The sequence below is a fragment of the Panthera tigris genome, chromosome E1 (genome assembly GCF_018350195.1).
Source record: "Panthera tigris isolate Pti1 chromosome E1, P.tigris_Pti1_mat1.1, whole genome shotgun sequence".
Taxonomy (NCBI): Eukaryota; Metazoa; Chordata; class Mammalia; order Carnivora; family Felidae; genus Panthera; species Panthera tigris.
Genome location: NC_056673.1, coordinates 34300061 through 34314100, shown reverse-complemented (window position 1 = coordinate 34314100; position 14040 = coordinate 34300061). Strand labels below are relative to the sequence as shown.

The 14040-nt window shown below is 39.1% G+C and overlaps 1 protein-coding gene across 14 annotated transcripts in view; it reads right to left on the bottom strand.

The window, feature by feature from the left end:
• The window catches only part of MBTD1 (mbt domain containing 1), a 71924-nt gene that overhangs the window by 21582 nt on the left and 36302 nt on the right, over positions 1 to 14040 (bottom strand). For 10 of the 14 annotated variants that reach the window (XM_015539541.2, XM_042967718.1, XM_042967714.1 and 7 more), the window contains 3 exons: positions 12785 to 12899; positions 10225 to 10310; positions 1033 to 1150 (listed from right to left, as the gene is read on the bottom strand). In XM_015539541.2, coding sequence (XP_015395027.1) covers positions 1033 to 1150; positions 10225 to 10310; positions 12785 to 12899 — 319 coding nt within the window. Of the gene's footprint in view, positions 1 to 1032; positions 1151 to 3557; positions 3675 to 10224; positions 10311 to 12784; positions 12900 to 14040 lie in introns of those variants that run through there. The other 4 variants (XM_042967710.1, XM_042967712.1, XM_042967720.1 and 1 more) reach the window with 2 other exon arrangements.

Here is a 14040-nt window from a genome sequence, read left to right as displayed (position 1 = left end):
TAACTGTAAATGCCAACCATCTTGATCCTTTAAGGACAAAGAAGCCATCAGAAGTGCTCGAGCAGAAAAACAGAAGATCATGTTTAGTAGATCAAGGCTGTCAGCAGTACATAGTGAGCAGTGGGCAGGGTGTTTGGGGGAGAATGGCTGGAGAGAAATAGGAAAAGTAGGATGCATGAGATATCGCTCACTAATTTAAGGACAACTTCTTATCTTTTGAATGGCTGTGCACCCCCACACGCCTGCCTGCCATAAAGTGCTACAGTGCCCCACCGCACCACTCACTGAGCACCTCATCATAAAGGTAGTCCGCGTTTGGCAGATATCAGGTCATGGAATAAACTAGGTTTTACACTTCTGCACATCACTGTGCATCATCTCTAACACAGTAGATACCTAATGCATTTATGTGATGAGCCAGAGGGTAACAAGGACTAGGGTACATGGAAAGCAGTGGGGGTGAAGAAAAAGAACCTAAGATGTATGAAATTATCAACACTAGTTTACTTTTGGGTTATGGACCTTACCACTTTTCTTAGCACTTCAGGTTTTTGTTACCTTTCAAAGTATTTCCCTATACCAGAGGTTGGCCCACAGATCTGGTCGACTGTCTGACGTGACGTGTTTTACACTCTGCCATCTAAGAATGGTTTTACATTTTTACTTTTATTGGTTTTACGTTTTTAAATGGTTGCATGTCTTGATACATGACAGTTCTATAAAATTCAAATTTCAGTGCTCATAAATAAAGTGTCACCAGCTCACAGCCACGCCTATTCATTTATGTATCGCTATGGCTGCTTTCATGCTACAACTGCACGGCGGAGTAACTGTGACAGAGATTGTACTGCCCACAAAGCTAAAAATATTTACCACCTGGCTTTTATAGAAAAAAATTTTTTTTTGCTAACCTCTGCCCTGTTATCATATTTATTATTTATTTGGCAACAATTGCAAAATTTACAAATACGCTTTCTTAAAAGTTACAGATATAATTGGCATTTTCGGGTAAATTATTACATGTGCTTTCACCTGCTAATTTTACAATTCCAGCAATCCAGAAGACTTTGGTAGGTAGGCTGCAGTCTGTATTGGGAACTTCTACTCTCACATTTTCTGAGATATCACCCCAGCAGGTCCCCATAGGTGCCTGTCATATAAAAATTATTCAATTATCATCTTATTAACATAAAGCCTAAAACACGTTATTTAAAATAAGCATTACCATCAATAACGGAAATATTAAATTAAAAATGCCATTTAATTCATTCATTTTTCTCTAAAAATATAATTGTTATTTCCCTTTTCACAGAATTCTTTTGGGAAAAAGCCAGTGTCAGGGGCAAGCTCAAGATGAAGAGAATTCACATATATTAAAATAGATCCACATTAACTTCAAAATCCAATACTGTTCTAATATAAGACTTGAACAGCAATTTTTATAAAAGCTGAATCACAAACTCAACAGATTTCACAGGATAAAGCCGATTTAAGAAACTTGTTATTTTTAATATACACTCAATGAATGCACTTTACCTCAACCTCTAATTTTAAAGGATCTGGCTAACGAGCAGAAAGAAAAATAATTCCCATCAGCATGTGGTTTCTATTAACAGGAGAAACAAAACTTATCTATATTTTCAACTTAAGTTAAATTCGTAAAACAGAAATAGAGTCTGTTAAAACAGGTATGGCAAAAACATTGGCTAAAGTTATTAAAAAAGGTGGAGTTGAAGAGTTTTTGGAGCTGCATACCGTGGTAAATTGTCAAGTAACTTATTATTTCTAAATTTCTCATGCAGGAATTACTACAAACGAGAAAACTTTCAATGTTAGAACTGGTAATCATTAGCCTCCACACCACAGGGTTATGATGGGGACTCAGGAAACTGATTAAAAGAGCATCATGAAGAGACTTTCCCAAATCTACCATGTTCCCAAATTATAATTTCCATTACATTTTAATCCTTACAACTTGAGGCCATTTACAATTATTTGAAGTTTATGCAATAGCTAATTAAGTCAAATAAGTGAATTTAGGAATATAAATGCTGATAATATTAAATAGTCTCTGTGGCCTTGATAATTGGCTCCTCATTAAATATAACTTAGAACCCTGAACACAGAGAAAAGGACTGGGTGAGGTTATAAAAGACCTGATAATATGAACAAATCAGGAAAAGACAAAACAGCTTCAGAGCTCAAAGATGACTAAACAAAGACATCTACGAGTTACACGATCTAGCCAATTTGAACAGTGGGCAAATGTCTTCCATGCAAGGCTTCTTATACTTTGGTAGATGCCAACCCAACAGGAGGATTAGCCTAAAACAGTACTCAACCCCTATCCTCTCAACAGTTCTGACGTTTCTGAAGGAGAGGAAGAAGAGGTCAAATTAATACTGAACTAGAGTAAGTCTGGAAACCAAAGACAGAATCAAATTATGGTGATTACTTTAAGTAGCAAGCAATGAATATACCTTAGTAACTTGGAGACAGTGGCCTACCTCAAATATTTGTGATTCTGGAAGAGTACATGTAAACTATCTCCCTGAGCCGTGCAAAAATAAAACAATACATCCAATACGACTACCTCTTGCTGCTGTTTTTGAACTGAAAGACTGGACTCTTCAGGTTCTGCTATCTCCCCCTATATCATTCTAGACTGTAGGGCCATCCCTATTGCCAGCAGATACGATCAGAAAAGGAGAGGCTGGAAGGATGATAGGTAACGTGGATTAAGCTACGATATAGTAACACCAAGACCATGTATTCATTTCTGTGAGGAAGAACCAATTAGAGCAGACAGATGCAGCTAAATGTATGCACTAAATTAAGGTAGGGTATCAATCCCTCTTTGTTTGGCTGCCAAATCTTGTGGAATGGGTTTAGTTTTTGTTGAGAAGAAAGAAGCATGGTTATACCGATAAGCTGGGGGTGAGGTTGGCACACTGTTAAGTGAATTTGGCATACAGCACTCCTCTTTGAGCTAGATATGACAATGTCATACCAACTTTTTTTTTTTTTTCTCAGCCTTAACAATTGTTTGGAGAAAATAACTTTTAGTTACATTTTATTAAAGAAGATGAAGTGTCAATATATTGCTCACTTAAAAAATAGGTTAATATTCACTTTATTGGGGGATATTATGTTTTTGTCCCTACAGTCTGGATTGGTATAGGAGAAAGTAGCAGAAAGTGACATTTGTTCTTGCCTGTAAGGTTGTGGTTCTGCTAGGCCCTCTTAAACCAATCCATATGGTTCACTCTGAGAAACAAAACACGAAGAAACAAGAACAACAAACAAGAGCACCATAGTTACTACTACATAGTGTGTGCTCAACGTGTTGATATGATAAGGTAATTTCATAGATATATCTGCCCTTTTGTTTAAAATGAATACTCTTAAGTGTGGAAGACTAAATGACCCAGGGCTTGACAGCCATCTTCATCCAAGTCATCTGTCTTCTCTTGCTGGCAGGAGGGATACCTCTGAAAGTCTGGATTGGCATAGCATGAACTAGCAGAACCATAATTTACAGGTAACAACAAATTTACCTTCCAGACTCAGGACGAGAGGTCCACCTCAGGCTCCTCCCAAATCAGGAAGATCTGCTTCACCACTTCCTGCTCCAGGGCCACTCGTGAGGGCTATCTGGGAGCGACTCTCCTTCCCTGCAAGGTAAGCTGTCATCAGGTCCTGCAGGACATGGCCAAATCCACATGCTGAGGGCTCCCCAGCACAAATGAATGATAACCTACACCTGACTGTTGTCTGTCAAAAAACAACGGAGCGGGAAGTTTTATTTTCTGCACTTCAAGAACATTCCCAGATAGGCCAACAGCCCAGATGGCTAGTATTTAGACTCTCAGAGGGCTGATACACTGCCCATATATGATGTTTTATGGCAGAAATACAATTTCCCTCCACAGAACTGCCAACCTACTTTGATAACCGCCCACAAACTTCAACAAGTGGGCAGACGTTAGCCCTGAAATTGCACATAAGTAACCAAGAAAGAATCTATCCCACTGATGGATGATATGGCAAATGTACAAAAAGCCACCACTGAAACATCTTAAGACTAACAGGCATGTGATTATTAAAGTTCATCTAGTACAGAAAGATGAAATACTGTTTGGCCACAAAGGGGAGAAAACATTACTGGAAATTAACTGGAAGGAAATTAGAACTCCTGAATGCTGCTTGGCTGGAATTGGTAGGAGGTCGAAACAGGAAAAAAATTGTTCCCTCTTTCTCCAGAAAGACCACTCACCTTTTGATTTGAGACCAGAATCTACTCTATGAGGTGGTGGCAGCAGCTGAGTGAGGGAAGGGTGCCAAGAGTATAAAAGGAAAATGGGATGCGTGGGGTAGAAGGTTAAGAATGGGAGAAGGCTATGAGTGTGTAAAAAGGGGTAGAAAGCAGTGACTGCTAATCTGAAAGGCATAAAACAGTCCACAACTTAAAAAAAAATTATTAAACCAATACTGTTTAAGAATCAGGAGATCCCAACAGAAAAACAAGAGCCACTTTAGAAAACAGAGCAAAATTAAAATAATCTAGATTCTTTAGGCTTTCTTTAAAACATAAAAAACAGGTGAATTTTATAATACTAGAGCCCCCTGCTTTCCTGCAGAAACTCTACTTCATGGCAACACCCACGACAGCTAAATCAGATGGAGCGCTAACAAGTACTGGGAACACACTGAAGTTTGATTTCCAGTAGGAAGAAATTCTGTGATCCCAGGTGACATACTGAAGACTCTAACTTCAGTTAAAACGGACACGGATACTGGTCTCCAACTTTCAGGGAAGTCCTGGGTATGCGTAGTCAAGGCCAGGGAAAAAAGTAAAAAATAATTTTACTTGAAATGGATTATTTTAACTAATAAACACATACTTGAGAAGTTGAGAAGTGGATTATGAGTTTTTACGGTAAAGAAAAACTACCATTGCTGTTCATACACAAACGAAGGACTTTCGCTTTTGACCTTAAAATACAAAAATATGCTTGTGATATATATTGCAAAGAAGTGTGAAGAAACACTTGTCTTCTCAAAACACCTGGCACACAGGTCAGGCGCCAGAGGATTAGAATAGAACACGTAAGTAATAGCAGGAGTATCTGTGGAGGCAGGATGAACAAGCATAGTAAGCTCAGGTTTAAAGTGATTCCATGTATGTGTACAAAGGACCTTTTAGTAAAAAAATCAAAACTGCAACTATTTTCAAGGGAGAAAAATGTAGGATGATTTTTGGTCTTAGTAAGGAGTCAACAAGACACCAGAGTACACAGTCCGGGTATCAAACGAAAGAAATCTTAAGTCTGTGAATATGTGTCTGAAGGACTGTGATGTATATGTTTCACGACCACTTGGGATTAGTGCATTTTGGCTTGTGCTGTAGTGTCTAGGAAAGGAATGTGTTACTCGATTTTATAAGGCAGATAATGGGAAACAGCACTGCTTCAATCTTAGACTACAGTCTTTAAAAAATTAAGAATGCTTTAAAGCTCAATGTTGTACATACACAGTGACCAACCGGAGGCTCTCTTGGTTTCAAACACAAATTACTAGAAGAAAATCACCTTGAATTTCATTAATGCCATGTACCTAACTGGCATGTGGTGCTGCAGTACCGTTTTGGGTTTTTCCACAGTTAGGATAGATACAGATACTGCTTTTAGGAGCTGTGAACCGGTAGGAAACAAAGGTAGGAAATACGTATCTGTATATCAGTCTCTGCCCCTGGTTCCTGGCACAGAGCTCTTAAAACCTTTGTAACTTCCTAAGTGGTAAGAGCACCACGAGCACCTTATGTTCTCACGTTTGGTCTCTGACCCTGGATCCCGACAAAGAGCTCCTAAATCCTTTGGAATCTCCTGAGTGATAGGAGCATCTTTTGTTCTAATGAGGAGACTCTGGGTAGGCTCCTAGATGGCCTCAGGATGTGGGCCGGACACTAGAAAGACCGGGCTAGGAGTAGAAGCTTACAACTTTCAGCCCCAGTCCCCATCCTCCAGGAGAGGGTCTGGAGACTGACTTCATGATTGATCATGCCTGTACGATGAAGCGTTCATCAGAATCTCAAAATACAGGCTTCCCCTGCCATCTAAAAGTAGATAAAACCATAACTATAACCTTAAAAAAGCTGAAGAGGCATAATGTGAGGAAGCAGTAACATTCCCTAAAAGCAAAAATCCTTTTCTGATTTCGTTCTTAAGTGAAAAAACATACTAACGCAGGCCTTTCGTAAAAGTAAAGTGGCATTAAGTCGACTTTTAGATGGCAAGAGAAATCTGTATATGGGATTCAGAGAGCTTCCAAGTTGGTGAGCACCTGGCAGTGCTGGGAGACGGATACGCCCAGAGAGGGTATGGAGGCTCTAGGTCCCTTCTCACAACCTCGCCTTACGTATCTTTTCATCTGACTGTTCACCTGTATCCTTTATTATAACCTGTGTAATAAATGGGCAAATATTAAGTATTTGTTTTCCTGGGTGCTGTGAGCCATTCTACTGAATGGCTGGAATTACTGAACCCAAGAAGCAGGTCATGGGAACGCTGATTTAGAGCGTTCTGAGCTTCTGATTAGAGTCAGAAGCACAGGTAACAACCTAAAACTTTTGACTGGTATCTGAAGTGGGGGTAATCTCGTGGGACTGAGACCTTAACTTGAGGGTGTGATGAACTCCAGGTAGACCACATCAGAAGTGAGCTGAATTTCAGATACCCAGCTGGTGTAAGAGAACTGCTTGATGTGTGGAAAACCTGCATATCTGGGGTCAGAAATATTATGTGGCGGTAGTGTGTGAGTAAAAGACAAACTATAAGAAAAGTGGTTTTCCTATAAGGGCTTAATTCAAAACCACATTAAAAAAATAAAATACTCTGCATTAGGAAAAGCAGGTTAAACCCCCACACTGAAATTATAATCCAGCTACTGAAAAAAGTAGCAAGAGTTTCATTTACAACAAGAGATGAATCAGATGAGCTAGATGATTTTTAAGACATTTTACAGTGTTGCGACATGATTTACGATTAATTAAAAGCGTTATTACATAATTCAGTGGTTTCCAACCTCAGAGACTGCCACGGAAGGGGAGAGCCCAGGATCAGGGGCCAAGGCTCTGGCCACCCCATCCCACTCTTGCTAGACCGACTGGTGCAGCTTCCTCTTATCCTACCTAGACTAAGGGAAAAGAGCAGTAATTCTGAAGCTTAAAAAAAAAGAAAAAGTCTCACAACTACCAAACTTTCACCTAGACAAAATGAAAGATATTATTAGTAGACATATTTATAACAGTTGAGACTCAACTTCCATTGCTAATTATAAAAAATGCCAAACATCACTGTAACTGAGGGCCTGAGTATAAACCACTGCATAATTACAGCAATTACCAAAGAGGACCCAGTCCTATGCTGTACTTTGCAGACACTTCGTTCTCAGAAGCTGAAAGACAGTGGAAAAGAGAATTCCTCTCTTGAAATCCTGTGATTTTAGAACAAATCACAATCATACTTAAGTGCCAGAAAATATAAAGTGTTTGTTTACCTATGATCCTTACTCCAGATGAGGGTGGGTTGTGTTAGCGAAGCAAGGTAGTCAGGGCCCTGACGCTGCTCCCACCCCCAATTCTTGGTTCATTCAGAACAGCTCTGCTTCCATGTTACACACTGGAGGTTTCTTAAAATTATTTTTTTTTAAGTTGATTTATTTATTTTTGAGAGAGAGAGAGAGAGCGAGAGAGCGCGCATGTGAGTGCACGCTGGGGAGGGGCAGAGAGAGGGGGGAAGAGAGAGAGAATCCTAAGCAGGCTCCATGCTGAGATCAGCTTGGGGCTCAATCTCAACAACTCTGAGGTCGTGACCTGTGCCGAAATCAAGAGTCAGATGCTTTACGGACTGAGCCACCCAGGTGCCAAGTAAAATTATGTTTGAAAAAGAATCTTCTAGGAGCAGGAAAAGGCCCCCAACCTGTGCTTCAGTTGGGGATAAGGCAGATGCAGAGTCTGGAGGAAGTGGGCCCTACTGATGAACCAGTGTTAGGGTGGGCGGTTTGACTCTCAGCAGACTAGAGGGCGGATGAAAAAAGGCAGGGCCTTGTGTTCCCAGCAGCTCCTGGCAACAGACTTTCTAAAGCCAAAGCCAGTGACTCTCCTTGGAGATTTAGAAAACTATTTTTTTTTTTCCTAATATTTATTTATTTTTTGAGAGACGGAGACAGAATATGAGCAGGGGGAAGGGCAGAGAGAGAGAGGGAGTCATAGATTCAGAAGCAGGCTCCAGGCTCCCAGCTGTCAGCACAGAGCCTGACGCGGGGCTTGAACTCAAGAACCATGAGATCATGATCTGAGCCGAAGCAGGATGTTTAACCGACTGAGCCACCCAGGCGCCCCTAGAAAACTATTCTGGGGAAGAACCAGGAAGCGTCAGCTCTAAAGGATAAAATCAACTGTAGCATGAGGTCTGACATAAACCAAATGGCTTCAAGTGAAGATGCTGGTTAAGGCAATAAAGCAAAGTCATTTGTACTAAAATACACTCATAAATTACCAGTATTAGTTGCTTTTCTACTTGGTGAGAAAAAGGCAGTAAAGAAAGACAAGTGGAATAAGAAGACAATGGGGGACAGATGCTTTACTTCTGAGCTAGAGACAGGAGCCTGCATGGTATCATTCATAATACAGTGAAGGCTAGCTGCTCTAACCTATATGATGGAACATTTTAATCTTAACAGCAAAGTTGAAAACAAAATCAATTTTGTTATTATAAAGGAGATTTTCTTATAAGGAACTTTAATATAGTATTATTCAAAGACATGGGCATGAAATAAAATATGCTTTTAAAAAAATACCTTGACTACTTACATAACACAGCTTTACATGGTTTATGACAGCAAAACAGGAAAAAACCGAAATATTAAAGACAGGAAAAGAGATAAAGACTATTCAGAAAGAGACAGCAAAGGTTCCAGGTATTTGGGATAAAAGAGTTATTATAACAGAACTTAATCTGATTTTGAGCTTCTGAAAAGCAGAAAGAAATATAGAGAGAAGAGTTAAACATTTGTTTTGCTGTTCTCTTTAATGTTGCTGTTGCCACGTATGTAATGTATTTCACAAAGTGACACTACTATCCACATTATGTAAAGCAAATTATCTACTTTACACCACGGTAAAGTATCTAAGATTCTACTTAGCTTGGTTCAGAGGGTCAGCATGCCACCACATAAGGGCTGAACACTTATGCTTTCAGGAAAGAAAACTAGCAAATTAATGAACTCAAGCTTTATTTTATATTTCTACCACTGATTTCATTAGCTCAGGCTTGATCAAGATCCTTTATTGGCCGTGAACAAATAAAAATTCACTTGGGTTTCCACAGCAAGAACTCAAGGTCATTTGTCCACATGCTGTTATTTAAAAGTAAAGTGCTAACTTAACAAAATGTTCAGTATAAACAAAATTTCATTCATTCATTTTCCAAATTCTCTTTTCTTTTTGTACATGGTCAGTAGCAGATAGAACCTTTAAATACAAATTAAACTTGTAGAAAGGTACAAAAACGTATGGGAGAGAATCACAAATAATTGAATAAAAAGGAAGAGGATCAAAAGGAACGAACCTACTGTCAGATAAAATTTTTAACATAATTCTGAATTACAACATATACTCTCTAAGAATCTACTTGCTAAAAAGAATATCCTGCAAAGGGGTTTCCACGATATATCATGTATTTCAGCCCACAATACTATGCTTCTAATAGTTCTTTTTTTGTTTTTCTGATTTTACCCTTAAGGACAAAACATAACTGGAAGAAAGATCCCTCCCTTTCTGAATTATGAGGTCAGATCACAAAGATTTAGGTAACATGCACGATGGATGCTTTGTGTTACACTGAACCACGTGACATTGCCAATACACATGATATACAAAACCAGCACTGGATATGGTTCAACTTAATATGAAAATTGGAGGAGACTAGTACTTTTCCCTATTCAAATAATTTCAAATTGTAATTTCTTTATAGGACGCGTTTACTTGTACAATCTCTACAAGTTATTACTAGGTACTAATAAGTATTATTTAAAAATTAGCACTTTTATGACAATGTATAAAAAAAGAGATCTTCTAAAGGTAAGATGCTTAGGTGTTACTGTACCTTCAGATTTAAACAATGACAATGCATTTCAGTTCAAGGTGAGAAATTCCATACTCACATGTTTAAAGCAGGTAACTGGAGCTGCTATAAAGCTATTGCTATTGATGTAGTTACCCCAGCTGAAGCCTTCCATGGAGACTGCTGCTGAAAAAAAATAAATTTAGATCTATTACAATGCTCAAATCTTTTATTTATGAGAAAATGTGAAATGACATAAAACTAACGTATCATTTGGAGCACCTGGGTGGTTCAAGTGAGTTAACGGTCTCTTGGTTTTGGCTCAGGTCACAATCTCACGGAGAGATTGAGCCCCATGTTGGGTTCTGTGTGCAGCACAGAGCCTTCCTGGGATTGTTCTTTCTCCCTCTCTGTCTGCCCCTCCCCTGTTCTCTCTCTCTCTCAAAATAAATAAGTAAACTTAGAGAAAAAATAACATCATCTTGGAAGTTTTCTTTTCTCCTACAAAATTTTAAGAACTTTTCTAAATAAACATGAACTTTCACATAGATCATATTTGAAAACTAATATTAGCTTAAGCCTTCCATGTTCTAAGCAGCAAAGAATAGCTGAGCGCAGAACTGTTCAGAATAAGAAACACTACCATGGCTGCTTTTGGGTTTTTATTCCCATGTAGCTTTTACTGTGCATCTCAATGAGATTTCTTTCTTTTTTTTTTTTTTTTTGAAGTGTTTTTTTGGGGGGCACCTGGGTGGCTCAGTTGGCTAACCATTTGACTCTTGATTTTGGCTCAGGTGATGATCTCAGGGTCATGAGATGGGAGTCCTGCAAAGGGCTCTGTGCTGGGCATGGAGCTTACTTAAGATTCTTAAGATTCTTTCTCTCCCTTTCTCCATGTCTTTTTTATAAAGTTTTATAAAAGTTTATTTATTTATTTTTGAGAGCGAGCACGAGCGAACATGAGTGGGGGAGCAGCAGAAAGAGAGAAAGAAAGAGAGAGAGAGAGAGAGAGAGAGAGAGAATCCTAAGCAGGCTCTGCACTGTCAGCGGAGAACACAACATAGGGCTTGAACCCACGAACCATGAGATCACAACCTGAGCTGAAATCAAGAGTCTGACACTTAACTGACTGAGCCACCCAGGCTTCCCCAAAATTTTAAGTAATCTCTACACCCAATGTGGGGGTCGAACTCATGATCCTGAGACGAATAGTTGCCACTCTTCTGACTAAGGCAGCCAGGTGCCCCTTTCAGTGAGATTTCTCTCCAGTATCTGCCACTAATACCTTACCTTCACTAGGGTTTTTCATTGCTTCAGTCCCTACTATACTTCCTTGCTTCTGCCTTCCTGTTAAGAATCTTCTATCAGGGGCCCTAGATGGCTTAGTCAGTTAAGTGTCCGGCTCTTGGCTTTGGCTCAGATCATATCTCGTGGTTTGTGAATTTGAGGCCCCTGGCACGTGCCGCACTGACAGCACAAAGCCTGCTTGGGATTCTCACTCTCTGCCCCTCCCCCACTTGTGCTCTCTCTCTCTCTCTCTCTCTCTCTCTCTCTCTCAAAATAAACTTAAAAAAATCTATTAGAAATGATCCTTTCTCAATCTCTTCCTTTTATGACTCTCATCTCCCCACTACCTTTGAAGCCTGCTAAACGTCCTATCATTTTGCTTATTATCTTCATAATGCTCCCCACCAGCCACAGCATAGAAGTGGAACACAGAAAATAACCAAATAAAAAATGTTTTTGAAATTATTATTTAAAAAAAAATTTTTTTTGATGTTTATTTATTTTTGAGAGAGAGGGCTAGCGAGCAGGGGAAGGGCAGAGAGAGAGGAGAGGGAGAATCCCAAGCAGGCTCTGTGTTGTCAGCATGGAGTCTGATGTGGGGATCGATCTCACAAACTCTGACATCGTGACCTAGGCTGAAAGCAAGAGCCAGATGCTCAACTGACTGTGCCACTCAGGCACCCCAGAATTATTTTTTTATTTATTTTTGAGAGAGACAGGTGTGAGCAGGGGAGGGGCAGCAAGAGAGGGAGACACAGGATCTGAAACAGGCTCCAGGCTCCGAGCTGCTGGTACAGAGCCTGACGCAGGGCTCGAACTCACTAACCATGAGATCATGACCTGAGCCAAAGCTGGATGCGTAACCAACTGAGCCACCTAGGTGGCCCCCCAATAAAATACGTTAAGGATATTGCCACAAGCACTGTGAAACTGCCAACACAATTACTCTCTTCTAGAATTATTTGTGTATTTATTTATTTTTATGAAGTTTATTTGAAAGAGAGAGAGACAAGGCGAGCAGGGGTAAGGCAGAGAGAGAGAGAGAGAGAGAGAGAGAGAGAGAGAAAGAGAGAGAATGAATCCCAAGCAGGCTCTGAGCTGCCAGCGCAGAGCCCACTGTGGGGCTTGAACTCTGAAACCGTGAGGTCATGACCTGAGCCGAAATCAAGAGTTGGACGCTTAACCGACTAAGCCACCCAGGTACCCCTAGAATAAATTACTGAAACCAAAACCATCATCAGGAAGCCTAATGTCATAATGTACTAGTAGGACAGAGAAATAGCTTAGTTAACAAAATTCAAAATTTAAATGTTGACTAAAACTAGGCGAATCATTATCAAACATTTCACTTCTACTATATTCACCAATATTACCTGCTTTAGTCTTTGCTTGATTTTGCAAGGTAGCTTGATACTGAGCATATGCAGCTAGTTTAGCAACTAAAGGTTGTTTCTGAAGAACTTTTGCTTTCTTTGTTGGAGGCTTACCCTAAAACAAGAAGAGTTAAGTAAATAGGATTCTTTTTCATTCATCCCCCTCCACCGAAAAAATTAACTTGATCGCATACTACTCATTCTGCTTAAGTAAACATCAAGGGTTTAGAAAATTATTAAAGCAGAGGAAACATACAAGGAATTTTAACATGAGAACTGTTTTTTGGAGTTCTGCTACAATGTAGACATCTATTATGGGTAGCAGAGCTGGCACAGACTAAAACAGCAATATGCAAATTAATATGTTAATAAAAAATTATATCCCATAAGATGTTAAAATATAGGCTGTGGTGGATACTTGATTCCTTCTTATACTAGATAAAACCAGTGGTTATTCACTCATGCAGGTTGCCAAGCATTGCTATTTTTATGGTAAGAGAAGATAATTTAATGTTTAAAGAGCAAGTGACTGAGGTTTATACCTTTAGTGCTAACGCAAAAGATCAATGACAAAATGATCATGGGCCAAATTCACAGTGTGACAAACTGCCATCCATTTGGGTACAGACCACTGCTCAGGATCTTAGGTACTGTCTATCTGAAATATAGAAATACATCTAAGTGATGTATTTCCTTAATTTGGGGAATTTTTATAAATCCTTTCAGTGTTATGTAAGGATCACAATCAATTACAGGAGAATAAGAAAAATGTGATCACTCAAATAAAATATATTACAAAAATCAGTTAAATGCCTTAAAAACACTGTTTATATGCTACAATAGTTAACAACTTAGTCAAATGGTCGAATCTCCATTTTGTATTGTAGGCATTGATGTACATTTAAAGAAAGATGATTTTCTTTTTATACCATGAACGTTTTCAAAAAGGTTAGTTGGATTAACCAAACAGAATCGTTCAAGGTATCAAATAGGCTGCAATCAAAAGTACAAAGCAGATATGATGGAGAAGTAGAACCACAGGGTATATATCATTTCCCCCCAAATGCTGCATTGACTCTACCTTGATGTTAACTCAAAAGGAAACCAGGGGGGAAAAATGGCTTCAATTTCTGTATATAACAAGGCGTTTATTATATTTATACTTATTTAGAAAAAGAGTGTTTTTAATTCACTTAAACAGTTTCATCGTTTACTTTGGATAGTATGCCTTGTCTATTATAATAGCTGTTCAATTT